The following is a 26,981-nucleotide window of genomic DNA, read 5'->3' on the forward strand; positions in this document are numbered from 1 at the left end:
GGAAGAGCGCAATGATGGTGCCAACTTGGGCCAGTGAAGCAACATCCTCCACAACTAGACTGAAGAACAAAATGACAGCAACTTGTCTGTTCCCATCCCCCCAATTTCCCAATAAAAATCTTAAAAAAAAAAAAAAGAATAATCCACATGGACCCCAGCGGATTCGTATATGTGAAAGGTGATTAAAGAAACATTTTATTCACAATAATATGAAAGCCAGTAAACCACATGGTCTGCCAGCACTGGTGACTTAGTAGGTTATTCAGTTTCCTCATGTAAAATGAGAGGATGGACTCAATGATCTCTTAAGTTGAGGACTGGTCAGATCTGTTTGAAACGGTTTTCCTGACCTTATATGCAAAAGGATTCCCCTAATATGCACACGAAGCAGGATAAATCTAAAAGCCAAGTTCAGGTTTAACAAAATGGCAAAAGATTCTTCAGTTCTTGTCACTGTCATTGCTCCCACCCGTTTTGCTCCTACTTATAAAGATCAAGAAGACCTCACTTGGAAATATGTGCCTGAGCTTCCCTACCAGATGGGTCACCGGTAACATAACATCCTGTTTCCCTGAAAATAAGACCTAGCCGGAAAATAAACTGTAGCATAATTTTAGGTGCCAAAATATGGCACCTTGGCATACTGAATATTTTAAGCTGAAGGAGTTCCTGGAAAAGGCACCCTTCTCCCTGAAACAGGTCATAAAACCCTCCTGTGAGGGGTGCGTGCCCTCCACATCCTGGAGGGATCACGCTACTGCTTATTTTCCAGCTAGGTCTTTTTTTCGGGGAAACACGGTAGGAGGCTTGTCATTTCTGCCAGCAACTTGTGGTGAGGCCCGGGCAAGCAACTGAACCTCTCTACATCTCCCTTCCAAATCAGGACCAACACTGTCGGTGCCATTCACATCACAGAGCTAGTGTAAGGATTAGAGGAGGCAAGGATTAAGCACAATACAAACGTGTAGCCTCTTAGATATGCCAGGACACTATCTGAAAAGGTGGTGGAATGTCATTCATGCACAGACAAAACAAACCACTAACACAGAACACACCACAAAAGATCTGAAAAGACTTACCATGCTGAAGGACACGTTTGCTTGCTTTTCTGCCTTGCTCATAGCGACCAGATCTCTTTCTACCAAGCTGACTCTCTGGGTAAGATTACTGACTGTCTCATTCATCCCCTCGAGTCTAAAATCATTCTGTCTCTAGTATCCCACTAGGGAACTGTTTACCTCCTCTAAAGAGTTGTGAAGGTACAGGATATCCTGGAGTGGAAATAAATCAAGCTGTGGAATGCAGCTAAAGATATGTACTAGACAAGCAAGCCAGCAGCACTGAACAACCATTATTATGTCAAGTTACTGAAGTAAACTCCTTTTCCTGGTTTAGACCATCGATCGTCTGTCTCTGCTTTGTTCTTCCCCTTTAAATCGCTTGAAGTTTACTCCCTCTAGAATAGTTTGGCCTCAGCTAGACAGGAGGGGGAAAGAAGCAAGAGGACTACCTACATGATTCACTCTCTGGTCCCAGGAAGTTGAGAGCTTGGGAATTGATTTCCCAATATTTACCACACCTGCTGGCGGGAAAGCTTGCTGTGTTATTAACTGAAATGTCCATTAACCTAATTTGTCAGAACAAAACTACCTTAGGAACAATACCAATTACTGAATTGGCTCATGTAGCAAAACCATAATAAGTAGTGCATTATTTAGTACAAGATTCAATTATTTTTATTGACATCCTTTAGTTACTGATTACTACTTAAAGAGAAATGATGACGATAGGTTTTAAAGAGTATTAAACTCAGGACAGGAATTCTTCTTAGTGAAGATTTTCTTTATTCTCTTAAGTGTGATTTTGAACTCAATATCCTTTTTCATCCTCTTGTCTTTAGTCTTAAGAGAATCTTGATTTTCAATGATATGCTTTCTAACATTGAGAACTTACTGTGGCTCACAATAACCATCACTCTGAATTAATCTGCTATCCATCCATCTTTAACTTGCCTAGATTGCTATTTTTCATACAGAGTTTCAGGATAATCTGGTCACTCTATGTGTTTCAAGGTGTGAAAAGGAATTTACTCCACTGATTGACATGCAGGGGAAAAAGCGGAGTGCCAAAGAAGAGATAGGACAGCATCTTGGATCCCTAAGATGGCATCACACATCCTTCTCTGCTCAGCTCTCAGGCAGGTAAATATATACATGAGATGCCTGCTGAGGCACCACAACACTGAGCTCAAACTACTCAGGATGCCTCCTGAGTCCACTGTGGTCACAAGGAGTTAAGCCAGAAAAAGAAGTACCTGTTTCAAATTCTCACTGTGGGTTTTATTGTCAAGTTCTGATGGAGCTGAAAGTGATGGAATGATCTGGTTGCTTCCACTGGTCTCCTTCAAGGAGTGCTGATTCTGTTAACAGAAATGGAAGTTAGTATAGGGAAGTAATTACTGGGTCTACTTAATCATTTGGGACAGTCCCAGAATATTCTAGCTTCTCGCAGGGGGCATCCATAGGTTAATCAATATTGCCTGGGAACCTATAGTGTGACCAGCCCTGCACCAGGCCCCAAGGGCACCAGGTACTTCTGGGGATGCCCAGCCTAAGGCAGGGACTAGATGAGCACTACCTGAGAACTGAGATCCTCCTAATGTTTCTCAGTCTCTGAAAAGAATGAACTCCCTACTGTGTTTCCCCGAAAACAAGACCTAACTGGAAAATAAACCCTAGCATGATTTTTTAGGATGCTTGTAATATAAGACCTACCCCAAACATAAGCCCCAGTTAAGATCATCAGGCAGACATGGCTGTTTGAATAAATGTAGATTTCTGTACATGAATAAATGAATAAATGTAGATTGTTGGAGCAAAAATTAATATAAGACCCAGTCTAATTTTGGGGGAAACACAATAGAAACCAGTCCCCTCTTCCCATTACCTGTACTCCCAGAAAAACTACAGAATCACTATAACATCCCAGAGATCAACTCAGTCTGAACCTGGTTAATGTCATTATTTCCCCAGGAATAAAGAGGTTTGGACAGTCAAAGAACAGCCAGTCATGTAACTACTGGCTGTGGGCACTGAGTACAACCACTCATGCATGTTTCTAGTTTTTCAGTTTTAACAGCACATGCCAAGATTTTTAAAAAAAGATTTTATTGGGGAATTGGGGAAGGGGAACAGCCAAGTTGTTGTCTTTCAATCTTAATTGTGGAGGGCACAGTTAGCTCAGCTCCAAGTCCAGTCACCATCCGGCTGCCCAATGGCAGCTTGTGGCTGCTCAGCTCAAGGTGTCGTGTTCAATCTTAGTTGCAGGTGGGCATAGCCCACCATTCCATCCGGGAGCTGAACTGGCAACCTTGTTGTTAGTAGCACGTCCTCTCACCAGCTGAGCCATCCTGCTACCTCTTGGCAGCTCAGCAGCAGCTCAGCTTGGGCGCAGCTCACTGGCCCATGTGGGAATCGAGCCGGTGAACCTGTTGCTCAGAGCTTGCGCTCTTAACGAACTGAGCCACTCAGCCAGCCCCCACATGCCAGGATTTATGTCTGAGGGTTATACTTCTTTTCCCATCCCCTCCTCACTGCTCAAGTCTCTCTTTACAGAGACTGAAGTACATGTTTACATACACCTTACTTTACTTTGTGACTAGACTACTTTAGGCAGAGTTTTACGCTCTTATCACCTGAAAAAAAAAAAAGCAATTAAACCACAAATATTTCCCTGATCTTCCTTCTCTTTCCCAAATGGTGATGATTCAACTGGTGGCAAGAACTGTCAGGAACATGAAAAAGCTGTAATATTTCTAACTCTAGTGGAAAAAGTCTGTATGGCTTAATTTTTCAGAGACCATAACTATGATTTTTTTCAGTATAAAATGTGCCAGTTAGAAGGATTACCATTGGCAACCATGGAAGTTTAAAAGAGGCAGATTTAATTGTAAGAGAAAGCAACTGGTGAAAATAGTTTCCCTTGAAATCTGAAATCCTAAACGTTTATCAGCCCTCCTTTTATAAGAAACAAAAGGCAACAATAAAGAGAAAAGGAGGAGGGGGAAAACCCCTTGGTTCTATACAGCATGAAATTTTGAGTTAAGAAAAAGTATTTTAGAAAATAATAGTAATAATAAAAATTGTTGAGTTAGAGAAGTCTTTATTATTATGGACCACAGTTATTCAGTGGCAGAGCTGGAACTAGAATCCAGGGTGTGTGGACACACAGAGATCATTGCTTTTACCCCAGGTCACCCCCAGTGAATAACAGTGAGGAGTATTCGTTCTGAAGAATGAACAAGGATTTCTGAAGAAACCCTCCGTTAGAGCTTTATTATAGCCCAGGTGTCCTTAGTACAAACTTCCCAGTTTAAGCTTGAAACTCTGAAGCCTGAGAAGAGCATGGGGGTAGACCTAGAAAGGAGTGGAGCAGCTAGGGAACTTTTGTGTGCCTTAACAGTCCTGATTTCATGTGCATATAGCTTATCTCCCCAGCATGACAGCTGGGGAGTTCTGTGCCAGTCTTTTCACCCTTAGTAAATCCTTCATGGAGCTGAGCACCCATTGAAGATGAATGCAGGCCCCTGTGTGATTGCAGACAGTTTGCACCTGCACAGCACTGCAAGACATTTGAAAACAATTCCTGAGCACTGCAGGGTTTGCTTCTGCCTCAGTTATCTGCTGCTGCATAACAAATCATCCCAAAACTTTGTGGCTTAGAACAGCAGCAATTTATTATTTTTTAGGATTCTGTGGGTTGACTGGGCTCAGCGGGGGTGGGAGTGTTCTGTTCCACATGGTGTAGGCAGAGGTCACACATTCAACTGCAGGCCTGGCTAGAGCGGGAACATCCAAGATGAACTTTCATCCTCTAGAACTGCTCTTCACTTAGCCTTTCATCATTCCACAGTCTAAGAGCCCTGACAAATTCCTTACTCAAGAATAGTGAGAAATAATAATGTGTTGTTTTAAGCCACTAAGTTTGGGATGACTTGTTAGGTAGCTATAGAAAACTTTGCCACTTCTCTTTCCTGCTTTTCCATTTTCTTTCCTACCCATGCCACCTTCAGGAACTGTCTTATCTCTGTATCTCCTCCAGTACTTTTGCAAAAGACTCAGCTCTTAATTTTATCCACCTTAACTGCTTAAGTTACATTGTAGAAAAATCAACAAACATTACTTCTTTTGTCTTTCTAAAAGATGCATGGTAGTGTCTGTTTGGACCAATGGAAAGTGGATATCACTACTATTACACAGAAAAGGGTTTGCAGGGGTATGCTGACTTTCTGTAGCATTTGCAGATTTCCTTACCATATCACTCTGCAGTAACTCCATGGCTTTCTTATGTTCATCCACAGTTTTCTGTATTGCCTCAACAGCAAGATGGACGCTGTTTAAAGTATTGCCAATGGAAGCTACGCTCTGAACAGAAACATGTAGTCAAGTCAGTGTTTTTTCCTTTAAAAAATTTTTAATAGCTGCATTAAGATATAACTGATACACAATAAACTGCACATGTCAACATGTATAACTTGGTAAGTTTCAACATATATTGTATATGGCTGTGAAACCATCACCACAATCAAGATAATAAACATCTAGCACCCCCAAGGTTCCTCATGTCCCTTTGTAATTCTTCCATCCCTGCCCCCAGGCAACCACTGATCCACTTTAAGTCACTATAAATCAGTTTGCTTTTTCTAGAATTTTATATAAATAGAACCAGTGAGTGAGTATGCTTTTTCTGTTTTGTTTTGTTTTGGTATAGCATCTTTCACTCAGTATAATTATTCTGAAATCTACCCATGTTGTAGCCTCTCAGCATGTAGCTGAGAAGTATTCCATGTATGGCTGCATCAGTTTATTCACCTGTTGATGGACACCTAGATTGTTTTCAGTATTTGACAATTACAAATAAAGCTGCTATAAACCTTCATGTAAACATGTTTATGTGGGCATACACTTTCATTTCCCTTCATTATATGCTTTCTCATCATCACAATACCTAGGAGGTAAATGGCTGATCATATGATAGACATATGCTTAACTTCTATAAATATGCCAAACTGTATTCTAAAATGGTTATACCATTTTACATTCCCATTAGCAGTGTATGAGAATTCCAGTTACTCCATATCCTCATCAATAATGGTACCCACAGTCTTTTCAATTTTAGCCATTCTACTGGGAGTATAGTGGTGTATCATTGTGATTTCATTTTACATTAAACACTGATCTAATGGAGGCCAGCTGTTTTTAATTATTTCAAAAAGCTTCAAACTATGAATTTCATGTAGCTTATACTGACACAATTAACAGGAAACTGTACATATGTGTATGTATAAAACAAGAAATTTTCCCAATTTAAAGGACTTTTCCTAGAGGAAAACCAAATCTTTCCTAAAAAAAAAAAAAATACTAGTTTATAAATTTGGGACCCACAGATAAGGTTCTCCCGCAAACTGCCTCTGCCAAGCCCTGCTACAGGCAGGCTGATGGCCAGAGCTACCACTTTAGACGGCCAATGAGTCAGGATCAAATGATGACTTTTGAGTGAAAATGGATGGAACAGTTTTTGGCTTTGGTAAAACAAGCATTGCAGAGATGAAGAAAAAATTCCATTTGGCAGTGTTTGTCCTTTATCTACTTTTGAATTCCATCAGCAACTATTGAGTAGCGTTAGATATGAGTAGTAGCTTACTTTGCTTTCAGTAGGCCTAAGGGGCCTACGTGGACTGGGGACTTGGCAATATATTTCAGAAACCATCTTTTTAAAAAGGCCTATCCTAAGGGACATCCAAAAGAGTGTTACTATTTGGTGGGTGATGGTCTTTTATTAAGAAATACTGACAATTTTATAGTGTCACATTAGTATTTTAAACCAAAGTCTTTTATATTATACCGATAGTCAAAAATCCAAGAGAAGAGATAACATTTAAAAATTTTTTACACAAGTACACTGAAGTTAGGTATCTGAGATGAACCACCACTTCAAAACTGAGCCACTTGTAACAAAAGTAGTGCGTGACATTATAAAGGCATAGATTTGCAAACAGACAACATACTAAGTAGAAGTCTCTAAGCTGGGATGTTATCTGTGCAAGCTCTATTGTTACAGAAGCTACAGGCATTCAAAGACACCTAGTGTTAGAGAATCCTCACTGGCTGGCTGGATGAGCCCATCAGGATGCAAGAAGATAGTAAGCTCTTGTTTAAGACCTTTTCTTTTAAAGGAAGCAGCTGACGGAGCCATGTGGACTCTAGAGCAAAACTGTGAAACTAGTAGCCTCACCAACTGCAAAGTGCCTGGCACATACTGGAGGAAGCTCCACAAATGTTTATTGAATTAATGAATGCAAGAATGAACCAGTTTCCTTTTCTAATGCAAGACTGCTGAAGTTGCTTTTGTAAGAACGGTGGCAAGAAGAATCTGATCTCATCAAAGTTGTTCCTACTTTTTTAAAAAAATTGTAAGCAGATGACCATACTGGACAAATAATAAACTATGGAGACTGAGCACACACAAGTGGTGTGGCTATAAAATAGTAAGTTTTATTTCTGCTTGTGGCTTAGGAAGTTCTCACTTTGTTGTGGAAACCATTTACATATTTATAGAGCCAGGCATATAATCAAATCAAACTTATCACACACTAACTTTTAAAAGTCAAAGACCCTAGGTTTGATAACCATTGTTTGGGGTTCCCTTGCTCCAGAATCCCTTCTATTTCCTGCTATAGGGGCTGATGTTGCTTGTGTTCTAAATAGGCACGTATGTTGACATAAAGAGTCCCAGCAGAGAAATCCTGGGACTTGGAGAGCCAAATAAAAAGGTGCGAACCCACGTAAATCAGAGCTAAAGTCACCTGTTGCATATTAAAGGCTGAACTAACTAGACCAAAACAGAGATGTTCTGAACTCTTTAGAACACGGGGACACACTCTACTACTGCCCTCCTGGAGCAGCTGATTTCAAATGCCAGGCTTTCAAAGAAAACTTGTAAGAAGTAGTAAGTTAATCTCAGTGTCCATAGTGCTTACCTTCTGAAGTCCCTCTACAGTGGTAGGCAGGCTAATTAAGTCTGCTGCTGACTTAACATTGGCTTTGAGGTGGTTTACTGCAGAATTCAACAGAGAAATCTGAAAGGAAAAGAGTAACAAACAATGAAAACAGAATCTGCACAGTGAATGCATCCTTCACAAACTCAGCTAATGTTGATGTCAAGGCACCCTTGGATTTCATGTGTTTCTGTGATCTAGACATTATGCCCTGTTCAGCTCACAGGAAAAGGAACTATAGGTATAGTACCTTGAATAGACTTGGGAGGCATCAATAATACCCCGTCTTTCCCTGCCCAATTTAAACACTAGAGCCAAAGAGAGAAAGGCAAGTATTATTCTTTACCCCATTCCTGGCAGCTACAAGATCCAAAAACCTTAAATTACCCAAAAGATGATTACTACAGTGACTACAACACAATCCTTCAACAATTGGACAGAAAGAAAGCTAATGATCAAAGACGCCTGAAAGATTTCATTTTTGTAAAATAAATAAATAAATAACACCTTAGTTATTTACTGAACTTTTGTTCCTGCCCAAGTGGGAACATATATTATAAAGTAAAAGCCCATCATCACAAAATACAGTCTACAGAAATAGTACCCTGACAACTTGAACAGCACTTTCAACTACTTGGAGATTTAGCTTTGGTTTAATAATGTGATTAATATTTCAAACTCAATAGCTCAACCAAAGTACTACTTGTACCCTGAAGGGGCTCAATAAATACCCACTGACTCGCTGACTGATGCACTGAATGTATTAAAATAGGAATGAATCAAAATAAAATGCGTCTTCTCTTCTGCTATTTAGGGGTAGAATTCTAAATAGCTGGACTTCTCTCTTGAATAGGGACCTGTATAATACTCAAACTTCAGGCTGCAGAGATCATATTCTAACAACCTTTCACTGTGGCTCAAAACATTCTTGAAAGATTCTTAGTTCCATACTGCTCTCCTGTCCCAAATTCTAGGATGAGGACACAGATTTACCAATAGCAATTATATTCAGAGTGGCCTCACAGAGCGACCACCAGTTTCTGGGCATTTGTTACACATCTAACACTGTGGTAGGTACCAGACGGATATACATAAAACAAAGTAAACATGATCCCCTATTCTTTCCTTCAACAAAAGTTTGGCATCTTCTCTGTGTCAGGTACTACTGCAGGCACTGTGGAGACAGTGGCAAGCATGACCAGGAGGTTTTGCTCTCATGGAGTTTATATTGTAGGAAAACGTAAGAGAAAAACAAAGAAGAAAATTATCAACAGTCAGTACTATGCAAAGATTGTAAGCAGCTCCTGGAGTGAGCAGCAGTGTGCTCAGACAAAGAGTCTAATGAGGGGTATGGGAACTTGGGAACTCAGGTTCTTTTCTCCCTCTTTCCCTTTAGGAGGAAAATGTTCAAGGGCATCATACCATTTTTCATTCATTACTGCAAAAAATATTTATTAAGCCCTATTTTGTACCAGTGATGAACAACACAAGTGTCGTTGATCTTTTGAAGTTTACAGTTTAGTGCAAGGAGACAGACAATTTTATATAAGAAAAATATCAGATAGTGGGATGTGTTAGAAGAAACTTAAAGCAAAGTAACTTGGTAACTGACTTGACTGGGTAGCTACTTTAGATTGGATGGTCAGAGAAGGCCTCTATAAGAAGATGAAATTTAAACTGAGATCAAAATAAGAAGAAGGAATTAATCAAAGACTGAATGAAGTACATTTCAGGGCAGAGGGAAATGCTAGGGTAAAGGCCCTAGTGCACGGAAGGGCTTGGCATATCTGAAGAATAGAAAGAAGGCTGGTGGCAGGAGCATATAATATGAGTGAGAAAGGGAAAGGGAGGGCTGGGGAGAGAGGGGAGGGAGGGAAGGAAGTAGGCAGAGGTAGGTAGGTAACATTAAAGAAACAATTAAGTACTAAGTGTGATACTCAAAGTTCTGAGAAAATGTCAGTGCAGGTGGAATGGGACAGGCTTCACTGAAAAACTCAAATTAGACTCTGATGGAGAGGTAAGAGTTTTATATATAAAAATAAAACAGGTATTCTTTCTAGGTTTAAAGGGTGAGTGTGGCATTGGGTAATAGGTAGGGAGCAATAGCATGAATAGGCCCAGGAATATGTTTTCTGCATGGCATTTCTCAAAGTGGCAATGATTTATTTATTTGTGTGATTATTTGATTAATTTTCTCAAGAATAGTAATGGCCTCACAAACAGCCACTGTGGCTGGTTGGCAGCTACCATCTCACCCAAAACCAGAGAAGCAACTGAAAGCCGATGCAGGCAGGATAAGGTGAGGTACTGTTCCACTCCTCCCCATGCCCCAAACTCTCTAGGCCTAGGGTATCAGCTGCCCCACTGAAACGAGTATGCTCTGGAGAGCTGATCGTTGGCTCTAATTACCAAACGCCACTTAGGACTTCTGACTTATAAGACCTGGACCACAAATTGGTCATTAGGACTCAAGCTACATTCCCATTAACTGCAAAGCTGGGTTCCATGTCTCAGCGTTCCTCTCTTAAGAGTAGAATAATGCCAAAATCTGTGGGAAGCTACAGCAAAGCTACATGTGTAACTAGAACGGACAGACAAGAGGCGCTTCACATTACTATCGCTCGGACTGCTCGGGTCTGTGATACACATTCTGGAATGTCAGATTAGATTCAAGCATTACAGAACCTATCTCTAAAAGTCACACACTGCAATTCAAAAAGTCTAAAAAGGTGAATTAGGTAGAAACCATTAAGAAAAAACCCACATTCAAGCCAAAAGATTAGTAGTCATGACTTTTATGCATGTCATGTGACTTTTTTATTTGCAAAGTTGAGAATAACTACTTCAGACCATTTTATAACATCTGAAATGCTGTTGTTTTGCTTTGGGGTTAAAATTAAGTGTTCCTTAAATAGTAAGCAAAAAGTTACTAAAACAGACAATCATCAATGATGAATGATTATGAGCCCTAGTAGGAACCCAACATCAGTATTTCAACTTTACTGAGCACTTACGGTATTCTATAGGGGACATACCGGTAGATGGAAGGCAGAAAAGAAAACTGGAAAAAAAAAAACAGGCTCCTGGACTTGAATATTTTAATGTTAGCACCACTCACTACACAACTGTGTGACCTTAGGCAAACTACTTAACCTCTCTGAACCGGTTTTCTTATTAGTAAAATGGAGATACCACCTCCTACTCCATAGGGCTATAGAAGCAAAAAAGGAGATCTCATATGTAGTGCATCTAATAGTGGCCGGCACAAAGAAGGCATTTAATGAATGGCAGTTATCAACTTAATTACCATCACTGTGCTTAAAGCTCAGAGTACAGTGTACAAACTTCTAGTGTAATTAGATGCATACACAAATACACTAGTCCCCCCCTTACACACAGTTTCATTTTCTGTGGTTTCAGTTATGCGGTCAACTGTGGTCCAAAAATGGAAAATTCCAGAAATAAACGAATTCATAAGTTTTGAATTGTGCGCATTCTGAGTAGAGGGATGAAATCTTCTGCCACCCCTCTTTGTCTTGACAGGACACGAATCATTCCTTTGTCCAGTGTATCCATGCTATATATGCTACCTGCCCATCAACCATTTAGCTGTCTCGGTTATCAGATTGGCTGTTGCGATATTGCAGTGCTTGTGTTGAAGTAATCCTTGTTTTACTTAATAATGGCTCTAAAGCTCAAGAGTAGTGATGCTGACAATTCAGATATGCCAAAGGGAAGCTGTAAAGTGCTTCCTTTAAGTAAAAAGGTGGAAGTTCTCAACTTAATAAGAAAAAAAACCCTTATGTTGAGGTTGCTAAGATTTACAGTAAGAACGAATCTTCTATCCATGAGATTGTGAAGAAGGAAAATGCATTAAATTTGTGGGTGGAAGACATGAACACAAAACATGTTGCGCCAGAAAGCATGAAGACTTCAGCAAGGGGGTCCCCTGAAACGAGTGACACCAAGCCATTTACTGCAAGTCAGGGATGGTTACATAGATTCAGGAATAGGCTTGATAACTGAAAAATATAAAAATTGCTGGAGAGAGAGTGTGTATGTGCACATTCACATAACTTTTATTACCGTATATTAACAATTGTTCTATTTTATTGTTATTGTTATTAATCTCTTATGGTGCCTAATTTATAAACTTTATCATAGGTATGCATGTATAGAAAAAAACAGTATATAGAGGGTTTGGTACTATCTGCGGTTTCAGGCATTCAGTAAGGGTCTTGGAACCTATCCCCCTTTTATAAGGTGGGGCTACTATTACGATCACAGAAAGTATCTGGACCAAGTGCCAAGAGAGATACAGAGCATACTACAGAAGGGCACTCTTGGTCCTTGACACGGCTCTTGCTCACATATTCTTACTTCTGGCCTCTTTCCACCAAGCTATAGCTATAACGAACTACCAAATTCCTTGAACAAACTGTTTTTCATTCATCTATGCTTCTGCACATACAGTCAGTTCTTGTTATTCACAGTTATGGTCTAGAAATTCGCAGCAAACACTGAATTCGTGATTACTGAACCATTCCTCCTAAGGAAAGTACAGAGTTAGGTTTCTGAGAGCCCTCTGGTCACAATACTTTTGTCAACTGATCAATATAATACATAACTTTGTTTTATGTGTTTCTTTTAAAGACATCTTATTTAATGTATATTGTGGAACTCATGTCTGAATGAAGCTTACCTAACACATGTATTTTCTTTCTTTTCTTTTTAATTAGTTTCAGGTGTACAACACAGTGCACGTTATACTTTTTACCCCTCAAAGTGACAACCCTCCTCCCCAAATCCGCTGCCTGTCCCCCCATATCATACATATCTATTACAATTCCATTGACTCCACTCCAACACTATACTCTACATAATGTGACTACATATATTCAATTATAGTTGACATACAATATTATACAACATCAGCTTCAGGCTAACACATGTATTTTCAATGTAAGGCACGTCACAGCTTCCTTGCACTTAGGAATACTAGATAGTACTTTAGCACTATGCTATGTGGGCATTTTAAGCAGCGGAATCACCAAAAAAAAAAAGCAAAAAAAAAAAAAGCACAAAAGTGCAAAAAAACATGGCACTAAATATATTATGAAAAGGAAACTTGTTTTCAGTATGAACTGAAACAAGGCAGAGTGTGGTCTTGTTTGACCTCAACTGGAAACATTCATATTGGGTGACTCAAATTTTTAGCCACTGTGTGCCTGTCAGTGAGTGACAGACTGCAAAAGCACCACAAGTATAGATTTTGGAGTCACAAAATATTAGTGAGTAGATGGAATTTGCAAACATGGAATCTGCAAATGATGAGGATCCAGTGTACTGCTGTTTTACCTAGAACACCCTCTTTCTTTCTGCAGAATTCATCTGGTCAGCTCCTACTTGCCCTTCAGGACTCAGCTCAAGATATCTGTGAAGACTTTACTGACTCTAGCCAGCCTGGGTCAGACAGGCTTCCCAAAAAGCATATATACATTTGAAGAAAGGAAAAAAACTGTATTACAATTTTAATACTCAATATATACCAATAGCAAAAAATGAATACAAGTCATGTGTATATATTTTTTTGGCACCCCCATATACTTAAAAATGCCCTTACAGTGCTCACATGGACCAGCTTCTTATTGCTCAGTAGGCTATTTACTTTTCTATCTCCTCCATTTGACTGTAAAACTCTCAAGGGTAGAAATCACATCTTTTTTTGGTTTTGAATCCAAGGCCTAACCCCATAAAAGCAGCTCATTAAACATTTGTTGAATTAATGATCTTCAAAGAAAGGGGAGGAGAGTCCCTACAATGGTTGCAAATGAGCATGGGTATGAAATCAGAGGTTTCATAAATAAAAGAGAAAAGTAGATGAGATTTTAACTACTAGTTTAAAGATTTTCAATGCAAAATTTGATTGTAACTTATTTCAAACTAATGGCTTTTCCCCCCCAGGCTGCATTAACTTCAGCTCATATTGTGATAAGGATAGTTCTTGTTAAGTGATATAATACATTTTCTTGTTTAAACCACTCTGAATTGCTTTTTTTAAATAAAAAATTGCCACTAAAAGCATCTTAATTGACAGTTACCCCTAGATATAGAAACATGGTTGAATATTAATTTTATCTTAATACCAATTTTGGTTTAGGACAAATGCTTCTTACTTGAACAGATTATTAGAGATTTGTAAAATTAATTTTAGAAAATCACAGAGAATGATGAACTCCCTTTATTTAGACCAACATAAGGCTTCACCACTACCTGTCCTCTTGTGCCCATGCCAGCAGAGAATGTCTCTGCATTAGGTTGGTTTCATCAGTCAGTCCCACCATCTCTGAAGATCTACTGAAGCTAAAATGGAAAGGGTTTCAGTTCCATCTCCCCCAGTTTTATATATGATGCCCTAGGACTAAAGTAAACTTTCCTGAATACCCGTCTTCCCAGGTACTATTAAAAATGTTTGCATTAAAAATAATAGCCAGGCCAAGAATAAAATGATTCTTTTGTTTCTATTGTAGATTCATGGTTAAAGAGAAATTAGAAATCAAAGTAAGTAGTAAAAATTGGAAAACCTGTGTGTTCTCTCACACCCAGTACAAATTCCCCTTTGGCTCTTCCCATATGTTGATTACAAGGAGATGGGAAATAGCTGACATCACCTGCTCTTCATCCTGAAAGATCTCATCCTCGCTCAGAACTGTAAAGTCCATGACTAACTACCTAAATGGAATCCAGGGTTTGCTCCAGTGAGACGATAATTATCTCTCAGTGCTTCCCTGTGGTCTATTTTCACTTGAAGTAATCTCTGGTTGAACTGGTCATTTGCTCTGTGAATACAAGCAAGGCCACAGTTTATCCTATTCTTATTTCAAAAATAGAGTGGATACTTGCTTTTCCCTAATTACTTCGAGTCCAAGGATAAATGATAATGAGTAAATACTAGGTACTGCAACCAATTATTTCATGAATAAAAAAAAAATAAATAAAACTGAACAGAAGATAAAATACCATAAAGCATCATAATATTAAGGGTAAGCTAATGATTTCAGAAACTTTTATTTCAGTTACACGTATGTATGTGTGTGTTTATTGGATGACGATATAAAACATTTTTTATGGTGGGTTCCAGGCAGAAGTTTCAAAGCCGCAGGCCAAGGCCATTGATCTCTGGTCTGAAGTGCTGAACTGCTCTACTTCCACAGTACTTCTGAAAGGTGGGGGTGGCTTCAGAAACATGTGTAAGTGCTTTATCCTAGCACAGTGCTCCCTGCCACTGGCTGATTTTGAACTTTGTACTCCATTTTGAAGAAGAGAATATCCTCTTAGCCCCAACAAGGATAGCATATCTATTTTTAAGCACTTTGCAAGTGTACCATTCATTTGGTACTTGTTTTCTTTTTCAATGAACATCTTTCCTAATTAAACTGCAAAAACTGAGGACAGTGGCTATAGTAATCCAGTGGTAACTATATACATACAAGATGCTCGATCAACATCCTTTGAATAAGCACTTTTCCTCTGGCAGAGTCCCTCTTTTGAAATCAATGACTACTGAGATCTGGCCACTTTAGGGACTAGAAAAGTTTTTGCTCTAGGCTTGTTTGCCTGGCCAAGGAATTTGATTAACTCTGCCATCTCCTCCTATGCTGTTCTATCATAGCTGGGGATGGTTTCCAGATTGTTTTAGTATAGTATGTAGCAATATACCCCAAGGCTGTGTCTATAAGTTTGTAAACTCTGTTAAACAAAATAAGCTCTCATTATCTAATAAAAATAGGCTATCCACTTTTGTTGGGGGTTAGATGGCACTCTTTATGACACCTACACGGCTCCTCAGGAAAAGTCGACTCAAGAATTTCCAACTCCCTCTAAATTGCTCTACTTGGTAAAACGATTCCTTTGTACAAAGAGTTAACATTTTAAATATTTGGTAAATGCATAACTATTATCTATTTTACCTGGCTTTAACGTGTGGGGACCACAGTATACAAAATACCACTTCAAAAAGTAAAACAATCTGAATGTGTTGGGATCCCAGTATGCAAAATACCATTTCAGAACGTAAAACAATCTGAACTGAGTTCCCTATACCTATAAATTCATACCAAACAAACAAAGCTAAATATTCATAGCTTACACAGAAATAAAATCACACTTTTGCTACCTGCTTATTCATTTCTGTGATGTTAATCCAGACTTTGTTCAAGCCCAGCTCTCCAGATTCAATCTTCTCAAGTTGTTTTTGTTTGCTGAGTAGTTCTTCATTAAGTTTGGGAATCTCTTGGAATGAGCTTTTCTGACTAGATTCCACTAAAAGCAAAAATAAGAAGAATCATAAATAGCCATAAAGTTCCCTCATGGCTCTAAGATGGAAAAAAAATGATCAGACAGTAGGAAAGAAAATAGATTAATAAAAGTCAAGTTTGGGTGGATAATGACTGAATTCGTATCTATCAACTGCACTGTTCTTTTATTTATGTAAATGCATATCTTTAACACTAAAGCTCCCTTTTAACTGGGACTATTTCACTACTGGCAATACAACTTTTAAAAGAAATGATAATGATGAATATCAGCAGAAGGAGTTGAACTTGAGTCTCAACTCTGTAACTTACTAACTGTGATCTTGAGCAAATGACTCAAATTCTTTGAGTTCAGTTTCCTCATCTGTAATACAGAGATAAAATATACTTTACAGGGTTTTTAGACTCAGTGAAAGAATGGCTATAAAGTATTAAACACAGCTGACCAGTCATACAGTAAGTGATAAATAAATGTTAAGTATTGATAAGCTCAATTAAGGAGCTTTTTGATTAATGAAAATTTATAAACCTTACTCCATTAATGCTCACGGTGAAAGTATATCTCTAAGTGCTTACGTCTACTTTTCTCCTATCTCAAACTGGTAAAATGCAAGGTGGGTTCTTACCACCTTTCAAGTACTGTTATGAGAACTAAGATTTTAAATCTTTTTCATAAATAGCCGAGTATTTTCTTAAATCTTAAATCAACTCAAAAGCTCAAAGTGAAACAGAAGATAAAGGAACATGTTAGGTGACATTTGACCTTTCCTTCGGGAAACAATGGTTTAGAGATTTGCCAACCTAAAGGCAGAGGCCTAAAAGAGTGCTTTCTCTTCTTACTTTATAGAGTTTTTAAAAATTTTTTTAATGGAAAATAAAATATCAATAATGGCTGGTCCTCCAGAATAAAAACTACATCATTTCTTTTAAAGCCACAGATTGTCTGATTAGTTATTCTATGCTTTCTTTAAAACCAAAACTGGCACACAGGATAGATATAAAACAATTCACCAAAATGTAAGCGCCAAGACTTTTTTTGTTCATTCTGTATGGTCAGCACTTAGAATATACCTGGCACATTTCAGGCACTGATTAAATCTGGCCTTCGCTTACCTCTCACCCATGTTCTCATCACTTTACCTACCTTTTCAATCTATATTCTGCCCAAGCATATTTTCCTGACACACCAATCTCTTTAAGCCTCAGTGACCCCGCACTTTCTATTCCTTCTGCCTAGATGCCCTTGGCTTGCCCCTTCCTTTCTGTCACCTTTGCCTAGTTAATTCTTTTCAAGATTCAGCACAAATAGCTGTACCCCCCACCCCCACCCCCAGACCACCGCCACCTCTTTATCACTCCCAACTCTACCAAGCACTTAACACACTGTGCTATAACTATATATTTGTCTGTCTCCTCCACCAGACCGAGAGCTGCTTGAAGACAGCGACAAAATCTTATTTGTTATGCATTCCCAGGGCCCACCACAGTGCCAGGTATACAGAAGAACTCAAATGCTTGTCCAGTGGAATAATTGTAGGGTATGAAATGGAGACAATGTTATCCTATTAAAGAAAACTTAACAAACAAAACTCAACAACAAAAAATTGCAACAAAAATTAGGGATGGTGGTGGTATTGCTACTACAAACAGGCCCACGATTTGAAAATTCAGAATTAAAAGAAATTAAGATATTTTTATTCATTTATCAAAAATATGTGCCAAGGATTACTTTATAAACAGACTTCTCTAAGTGCTTTAAATGTAACATTTGATTTATACATGTTTTGCAGGATTCTATCCATCTCATACAGTAAGAACATTTTACCAGTCTAAACTAATGCAGCACTTAGCATTTCAGTGAATTTCTTTATGACTTTCAGTTAATTTGCCAAGTAATTCATCCCACACATCTGCCATTCTTAGATGGTCAAACATCCCAAGTGAGGGCAGGTGGGGGAGGAGTCTCTGTCTTTCCTGCAGTCTATACAAATTAAGTAGACGGTAGAAGAGGAAGACAAACACATAAATAACTTAGGTTACAATTAACTAATAAACACATAAAGCTGACAAGCCTTGAAAACACTCTGGATCCTGAGGATTATCTGAGCCAAGAAGGGATCACATTTATTCACTATCTGATTTGGGGCTTTTTAGGAGAGACAAGCCAAATCAAGGCACTCCGACTACATAAATGGGAGGAAGTATAGCAAACAAACAATTTATGTTCTTTCAACAAGCAAAGCAACTCATTTAAAATTTAGTATAATAATGTTCAGAACTTACCTCTTTTCCTGATATTTAAGATCATGAAATAAAGATTCCTGCATACACCTTTCAGACAGAACACATATAATGCCGATGGCAATATTTTATAAGCTTTTATAGTTTGCAATAAACTATTATGTTAACTATTCATCTTGTTATTGAGTCCCTACCACGTGCCCAGCCCTTAACTAAGCACTAGTGCATAAAAAACGCTGAAGCTCTCAGTCTAGCGGGAAGCGAGGCATTGTCACAGTTACTACACAGTGTGATAGATGCTATGACAGAGGAATGCCCAAAGTGCTTTGGTAACACAAATACATCTTTATGTTTTATGGATGGGAAAGTGAAGGCTCAGAAAGAATAAGTGACTTAAGTTTTACAGCTAGTAATGAGCAAGCCAGGATTCAACAGTCAAACCTTTTGCTCTTAAGACTAACAGTCTTTCTAGTATGTTCCAGTTACCACAGACACTTACATTCTAATACCCTCATTAGCACAAGACCACTTTTAAGTTCTGTACCAATTGACCAAACTGTTACTCTGTCTGTATGACCAAAAAAGGTCATTTATTAATACTTTCCTTCTCTTCCAAATTCTTTCTATTACTCTAGTGTTTCACAGTCAAGTGACAGAGAGGGAGGGTTGGGAATAGAATCTTCCTTAGAGTAACTGTGGAGGTCTTTTGGAGTACCAGGTTCTGGAAAAAAAATACTGAGCTATGAGTTTCAAGGCCAGAGAGTACTTTTAGCTTAAGGATCAAGTTACTCCTTGATCACAAGGAAAAATACCAAGCCTATCTGCTTTGCTTTTTACTTCAGACATTTTAGCAACCCTTCGTCATTGCCTCACAATTGTCTTGGAAATTTATTAAAATAAAGAACAATGGGCTCTGAATTTCTCAAAAAAAGTATCAAAGCCAGACCAGCAGATGGTGTTATTTGGAGTTAGTGATTCCACTGTCCTCTTGAGAAACAAGAAAAAATAACTTGTTGAACTATATTTAAAGCAGAAGCATAATTCAACGAAAGGTTATTTAACTTAACAAGACTGACCTCCTTTAGTCAAGACAATGGTTTTCACAAAACACTCTCGTGTAAGTGGTCCACAATGGTTCAGTCCATGGACTGACATATGACTCAGGCCCCATCCCCTAGCCTCCTTCAGAGGTCCTGCTTTAGATGTTACAGGTGCTGGCATTTCTATTGTAGCAAACCAAAGCCAACAAAGCAGCTGAACTGACAAATCTAAATCTGCTTCATTCTGTTGGCTGACAAATGTAGTCAGAGTCCTAGGGGAATGTTTTGCTCACTGACAGAAAGCAGGTCTCACAATGCAGGGTACAATTCCTAGAATCTCTTGAATATAGTATTTCTAGGGACTGGTATTAACAAGTGTTCAGTAAATATTTGTTGACTGCTTGACTGCCAGGTCTATTACATGAATAAACTTTAAATATTCATTTCTAAAAAAAGAAATTCCCTGAAAAGCTAAGGTATAAATTACATGGATGTCCTGTAAACACAGGCACAGGTCAGAGAAAGGAATCTCTGTGAGGTACAATTGAGCAACGTTTTGAAATGTATAAATAATTGCTATATGTGATCAAAACAAGCTGTTGCACAAACCTAGGAAGACAAACTAATTATGGACAGATGATGGCACAGACAGGTGTCTTCAGTGGTTATTCAGTTAAACGTTGTTTCTGAGAACCTCATTTCCAAGTTATAATTACTACAGTGCAGTGAAAACACTGGCCTTAGAAACACCTTGCAATATTGCTAAGGACAACCATTAAGGAGAGACAATAACTAGAATACAAATCTCATTCTTTCTTACACTGTACTCTGATTCCACCAGTTGATAAAATATATAGGTGAGGATGATTCTGGCAGAAAATTATGAGTTACCCAATCCCATTCTCTGAATCAGAAGCTCAGAAGAAAACCAAAGTTAGTATTTCAACGTTTTTTTCCCCTCAAGCAACATCACTAGGAATGTCGTTAACACACTAAGGGTTAACTGTCCCTAGGTTAGGTTCAGAGCTTGAATAACTGCAGGCATCAAAGAGAAGCTGGAGTGGAGGAAAGCTAGGATGTGTGATTTACTAAGTCTTAAGATGGGAAGCGAGAAAAGAACTCTAATTCCAGTTCTGGGGCCAGATTTCTTTATGTTCTTGAGAAAGCCTGGTGGTCAGTTTCTGGGTGTGCAAATGCTGTTAAAGTTACAGTATTTATGATTAACTTGAAACTGGTTCCTTAGCTTAGAAAATTAATCCTTGAAACCTAGAACCAAAGATCTGGGTATTGCTAAAGGAAAATATTCAGGTCAAATCTGGTAAAAGCTATCATGCAAATATACCTTTTAAAAAAGTACTCTGGATATGCAAAATACAACTTTATAATTCAGAATATATAAAACTCTTTAACTTAAAAGTCTCAAACTTTAAAACTCACTCATGAGACAAATACTATTTATGACTTGGCACACAGTAAGCACTCCATAAAATGCTATTATTATTATTGCCTATCCCTATGTTCCTATACAGTTTTTAAGAAAGAAATTGTTTGACAGGCCCCCACATTCTTTCTCAAATGGCCCTGTAAGGAAGAAGGAAATAGCCCACTGTTGTCACTGCCACTTTACACAAAGTTGCGACAGGTGGAAGTTAACCAAGGTCCTAGACTCCTGGACCTTAGCGCCTCCCTTCTGTATCCCTAGTATTGACTAACAAAGCCATTTTTCAGATGCTATTTGTCCTGATGGAACTGTTAGCACTGTTAGTACTATTAGCACTGTTTTTTGTTTGTGTGTTTAAAACAAGTAACGGTGACTGTATTCAAGTTGACAGCTAAAAAAGAGTATAAAAACGTTGAAAAAATGTATAGTATAATGTACAACTGCTTCACCAGCGGGCAAAACTCTTAATTCAGCGTGGTCCACTTCGTCCAAGATGATACTCTGAAATGTGTGACCACTTACTTGTTCTAAATTTTTCCTTGAGGGAATCCAGATCCTCCTTGAGGGCAACTTGCATCCACACCAAGCCAACGCAGGCCACAACACAGGCGGCAAGGATGACAAAAGCACAGAGCGGGTAACAGATCTTGCAGCATCGTAAATAGTCTCCCCTGGTGATAAGAACAAAGTCAACCAGGAGTACAAAAGTGATTATGAGCACAGTTTTATTAGAAATAGCATTCATGTGTTGCCATGCAATTATCTTTTTAAATGAAAAACCAGTTGATTTACCAGAGAACACAGGGTAACACACTTAAATCTCAATAGCAAGTTGAAAATGACTCATAAACAATATGACCTATGAAGACTTTGTCTATTGTGTACAAAAGTTTCAAACTTCATATGAAACAGTGGGAGTTCCTGTGGGCCATAGGAAGCACCTGTGGGCACTGCAGCTCACTGTCATTACCATCAATTCAGGTCTTCAGAAACAATCTCAGGTTAGGAAAGTGTAAAGACGAGAGCTTCTCTGCAATTCCCTCCCTGCACTGTAATTTACCTCTCTCTCTCAAATACATGCTCACCCCAGGGGACCCTGTTTCAGCTTATTAAAACTTCATAAACTTTTTAGCAAGTTTTACTGTAAATGGAATGAAAGAAATAGGAACTGTAGGTTTAAGTGGACACCTGGTGCACTCTAGCTTATTGGCTTAGAAGGAAGGAAACAGAGAGGGGTTAGATTTCACATCGAACTTCAACTAGCACTCAAGGTCTAAACTAACCCAACAGGGTAACTACTCCAGTTGAGCTGTTCCACTATATCGGATCTTCACAACCCAAACCTAGGATTGCCCTTAACTACCTAATATGGCACTTTAACAAAACAGAAGGACAAAGACACTTCAAACAAACAAATCTCAAAGGATTCAATCTCTTTAAGCACCCCAACCTGTCGCCTAGGCCTTGCTTCCACATCCGCAGCAGAATACTCTTTTCTTTTTAATGTGCTCCCTGAGCAGGTCCAAGGCAACTTGACGGTTGCCGTCATCTCTTTCCCACCCTGAGCCCCAATTCCCAATGTCCTCAGTGCTCACTACTGGATTTGTCTAGTGGCTGCACCGTCTAAAAGTGGTTTGGGAAAAAGCTGCCTTTTCTTTTTGTCCTCCACACTCCATTACACTCAAGACTTATACATTATACAGTATGTCCCTCACCATATTCTCCCATCACCCAGATTCAGGCTTATCAAGAGTGTAAAAAATAATCTGCAGTCTTAAGATCCCCGTCTGTCCTACACTTAAAAAAAGGGCTCATTCCAAAAGCGTCTCTGCTCCTCTGTCCCTATTCTTAGCTTCTCTGCTGCTCCCAACTTGGTCTCTCTGGGTTCTAGGCACATTCCCCAAGTTCACACTTCCACCACTTCCACCCTAGATTCAGGGCTCTTCTTTGTACACACTTAAGAGACAGACTTTTAACTTATCCTTCATTCAGAACCTGAGCCCGTCTACTCCCTAGCAACTTTTCTCCCTCTTTGCCTTCCAAGGTCTACACCCCTTTTTCTTCCTAAGTACTCCCTTCTTCTCTTCAATCTGCCCCCTTGGTAATGCAAAGAGAAGCTTTTCCCCCATCCCACCCCTCACCAATGCATCACTTACTTGACAAAGCGAGAGCGATTTCCAACTACACCGAATTCCTCTTCCTCCTCGGAGCTGGACTCAGAGTCTGAGTCAGGAGGCTCAGTGCGAAGCAGGCGGTGGCCTGAGCCTTTCTTGGGCTTCTTTCTCCTGCTGTCCCCAGCCAAGCCAATCAATGCATTGAGTTCTTTGCGCTTTTTCATCTTCTTGTGTGGGGAGAGTGGAGCACCCACTCCGGAGCTGCCGGGCTCGTACCCGACGCCCAATTCTCTCGCTACCTTGGAACTGCCTTCCAGGGTGGGGGATCCTGGGCCAGAGCCCCCTGGTCACTCCCACCCAGGGGTGGGGCTGACCAGATACGTTGGGGACTGGAGATTGGAGCCCAGAGGAAACTGGAACTCAGGTGGGTGGGTGAAGTCACCTAGAGATAGCCAGGGAGCTGGTGATCCAAATGGATAAAGTTCTGGGCATGGAGTGTCAGTTAAAAGGGTGTTAAGAGAGTCACTTCTGTCTCCCCAAAGGGATAAAAAAGCCAAGTCAATAATGAGCGACTCTCAGCCCTGATAAGTAGATATTTCTAAGGGTGACCCAAAAATTGGAGGACAAACAGATGGGTGTTTTGGACTTCCGGGGCAGGATTTCCAATAGAGAGGGAAAAGAAACTTGTTCTTGAATGGGAGGAGAGGGAGAGACGCGGAATGGGCAGCTAGTGCCTCCCTGGCTGGAGAGGTAGCAGTAGGAGGGGGCTCCCGGCCGCTACAACACAGACACAGTCTGGGCGCCCAGAAATTGCCCGGGTCTGGAGTGCTCACTGTCCTCCGGCCTCCGTCCCGAGTTTGAAGGAAGTCCGAGACCCTGGGTCAGAGAGCTGGGCTTGAGAGGAGCCGGTCCAACACCTAGGGAGACCCCAGCCCTGCGGTCTGGGCCTGGGGGGGCGGTGCGGAGAGGCAACAGCGGCTTAGCCCACCTGAAGAGCTCCCGCCCAGAGTTTGAGGTGTTCCGACACCAGCGACTCTCGGCAACTCACACGTACCGCCTCCACTCCAGCCGCGACTCCGGCCCCCGCTCCGGCTGCGGCCGCGGCTCCTCTTGACGCGCTGGTGGCGGCGAAGACAGCCGCGGGTTCCAGCCCCGGGCCATCGCTACAGCCCCAGCTCACTTCCTCTTTGGCAGCCGCCGCCGGCGCCGCCTGCCAGTAAGCAACGCTTCCATTGGCTACCCTCTAGGTGACGTCACACCCGGGGCGCGAGTGGTGGCGGGAGGTGTTAAAAGGCTTTGGCTCAGGAGAAGGCTGGGTCTCCACCAGCCAGTTGGGGAGGCTCCGCCCCCGGAGGGGCGTGTCGCTCGCCTGAGTTAGGGAGTTTTGTTTTTCGGAGGGGCTCGGGTGCTGGCAGGCAAAGCACCCAGCTACTCGACCTGCTTGGAAAGTTCGTCAGTCGCTCGGATCCCTAGCTGTGAACTGGACTTACCCAGCCTAGAGGCTCCGCCCCTCTGACTCGCAGCTGTTTATTAAAAGTTTAGGTGTGTTACAGATTCATGACCTGGTTGAACACAATCATTCATTCCATAAATATTTATTGATAGCTTACTATGTGTCAGGAGCAGTTCTAGCGCTGGATATACAGCAATGAGCAAAACAACCACTGTCCCTGACTTCCTGTGTAGGAATGACAGATTTAGCACATAAAAATAGAGGACAACCAGTAAAGTTTGAATTTCAGATAAACAACAAATAGTTTTTTAGTGTAAGTATATCCCATGCAGTATCTGGGACATCTTCATACTTAAAATTTAATTCGTTTTTTATCTGAAACTCAAATTTATCTGGGTATCCTGTGTTTTATTTGCTAACCCTATTCTTGCAGCTTAATTTTAGTGGGAAGAGAGCAACAACACACAAGCACATTAAATGTCAGGAAGTGATAAGTGTTATGAGGAAAATTGAAACACAAGGGGATGGTGAGTGCCTCTGTGATATAGGCACTTTGATTAGATACTGGGAGGAAAACAGGGAGTGAGTTGTGCAATGAGGATGGAGTGACCTGGAAGACCCGGTGTGGCTGGACCTGAAAAGCAAAGAGGAGCGAGGTGGAAAATGAGGTCAGACAAGCATCAGGGGCCAGATCAGGTGAGGGTCTTATGGACTGCGGTGAGGGCTTCGGGAAACCATTGGTGCTTTAAGTTGAGAGAAGACATGCTTTGGCTTAGATTTTAAAAAGGTAAGCCTGGCTACTGTGTGGAAAAGAGAATTGGGAGAAAGGGAGGGACAAAGGAAACCAATTTGTTACAGTTCAGATAGAGATGATGATGGTGATAGGCTAGGGTGGCAGTAGTAGAGATGCTGAGCATTCTGGAGGTAGAGCTAACAATATTTGGTGATGGACTAGATGAAAGGGGTGAAAGCAAGAGCAGTAATGGATGACTCCAGAGTTTTGGAGTGGAACAACTGGAAGAAAGGAATTGCCATTCACTGAGATGGTAAAGAGTAGGTTTGAGGCAAGTCTGAGAAGCCAATTAGTATTCAAATGGGCTCTTTGTTATATTCATTTGAAGTTTTGGGCAGAGGTTGAGGCCTGAAATATAAATCTAAGTGTCATCAGATATAGATTTAAAGCAAAGTGCTTTGAGCTACTTGGAAGGAAGTCACTTAAAGTAATTCTTTTTTAAAGATTTTTATTGGGGAATTGGGGGGATGGGAACAGTGCTGGGGAATTGGGGGAAGGGGAACAGACAAGTTGCTGTCGTTTTTTTGTTCTTCAGTCTACTTGTGGAGGACGTTGCTTCACTGGCCCAAGTTGGCACCATCATTACGCTCTTCCCAGGCGAGGCAGATCAGTCACCGGCTTCTGGATGGCCGCTCACTGTGGCTGCTGGCCGCTCACGCTGGCTGCTGGCTACATACAATAGCCCATGGCAACCCACTGCCACAGGGGCTGCCGCCTACGCCGTCGCCGGCGACTCACGGCAGCCCAGCTCCAGGTTGAGCTGTTGTTCAGCATCTTAGCTGTAGAGGGTAGCGTCACTGGCCCTCATATGTGGGATCCGAACCAGGGCCCTCTGGTGTCCCAAGCCAGCTCTTAACCAACGTGCCACTCGGTTGGCCCTTAAAGTAATTTTTATATCCACATTCTTGTTGTGGCAATTACACTGTCTTTGTTCAGGGATACCCACCCAAAGCCTGGGCCTGTCTCTTATTTGTCTTACTGTGCCTAGCCCAGAGGCAGGCACCTAATAACAATCACCTGATAAATATGTGATGCTTACATACTAAGTGGGCAAAGTTGTACAGAGGTATGAGTGGAGTTTTGGAATCAAGAGATCTGGGATTAAAGCATGCTTCTAATACTTGCTGTCTCTGTCAGCATGGAAGCCATTTAAATTCTCTGAGCTTCAGTTTTTCTCTCTGCAAAATGGAGATTACATGTATTTCACAAGACAGACAAATAAGAAGATGCTCGTGAAAGTGCTTTTGAAGTCACAAATCTTGGTGTGGTTTTGTTTGTTTGTTTGTTTGTTTTTTTTTTGGGATGGGAACAGTGCTGGGGAATTGGGGGAAGGGGAACAGACAAGTTGCTGTCCTTTTGTTCTTCAGTCTAGTTGTGGAGGACGTTGCTTCACTGGCCTAAGTTGGCACCATCATTGTGCTCTTCCCATGCAAGGCAGATCAGTCGTCGGCTTCTGGACGGCCCCTCACTGCGGCTGCTGGCCACTCACACTGGCTGCTGGCTACACACGGTAGCCCATGGCAACCCA

General features: G+C 40.5%; 1 protein-coding gene across 1 annotated transcript in view; it reads right to left on the reverse strand.

Moving 5' to 3' along the window:
• The window catches only part of EFCAB14 (EF-hand calcium binding domain 14), a 35,794-nt gene extending 11,387 nt beyond the window's left edge, over window positions 1-24,407 (reverse strand). Inside the window, exons 1-6 of the mRNA XM_019628015.1 lie at window positions 23,250-24,407; window positions 21,616-21,764; window positions 16,233-16,378; window positions 8,039-8,137; window positions 5,313-5,423; window positions 2,315-2,419 (exon numbers count right to left, since the gene is read on the reverse strand). Coding sequence (XP_019483560.1) covers window positions 2,315-2,419; window positions 5,313-5,423; window positions 8,039-8,137; window positions 16,233-16,378; window positions 21,616-21,764; window positions 23,250-23,431 — 792 coding nt within the window. The 5' untranslated portion in view covers window positions 23,432-24,407. The remainder of the gene's footprint in view (window positions 1-2,314; window positions 2,420-5,312; window positions 5,424-8,038; window positions 8,138-16,232; window positions 16,379-21,615; window positions 21,765-23,249) is intronic.
• Between the last annotated feature and the right edge of the window lie 2,574 nt (window positions 24,408-26,981).

Source organism: Hipposideros armiger, unplaced genomic scaffold (assembly GCF_001890085.2).
Source record: "Hipposideros armiger isolate ML-2016 unplaced genomic scaffold, ASM189008v1 scaffold_743, whole genome shotgun sequence".
NCBI classification, from domain to species: domain Eukaryota; kingdom Metazoa; phylum Chordata; class Mammalia; order Chiroptera; family Hipposideridae; genus Hipposideros; species Hipposideros armiger.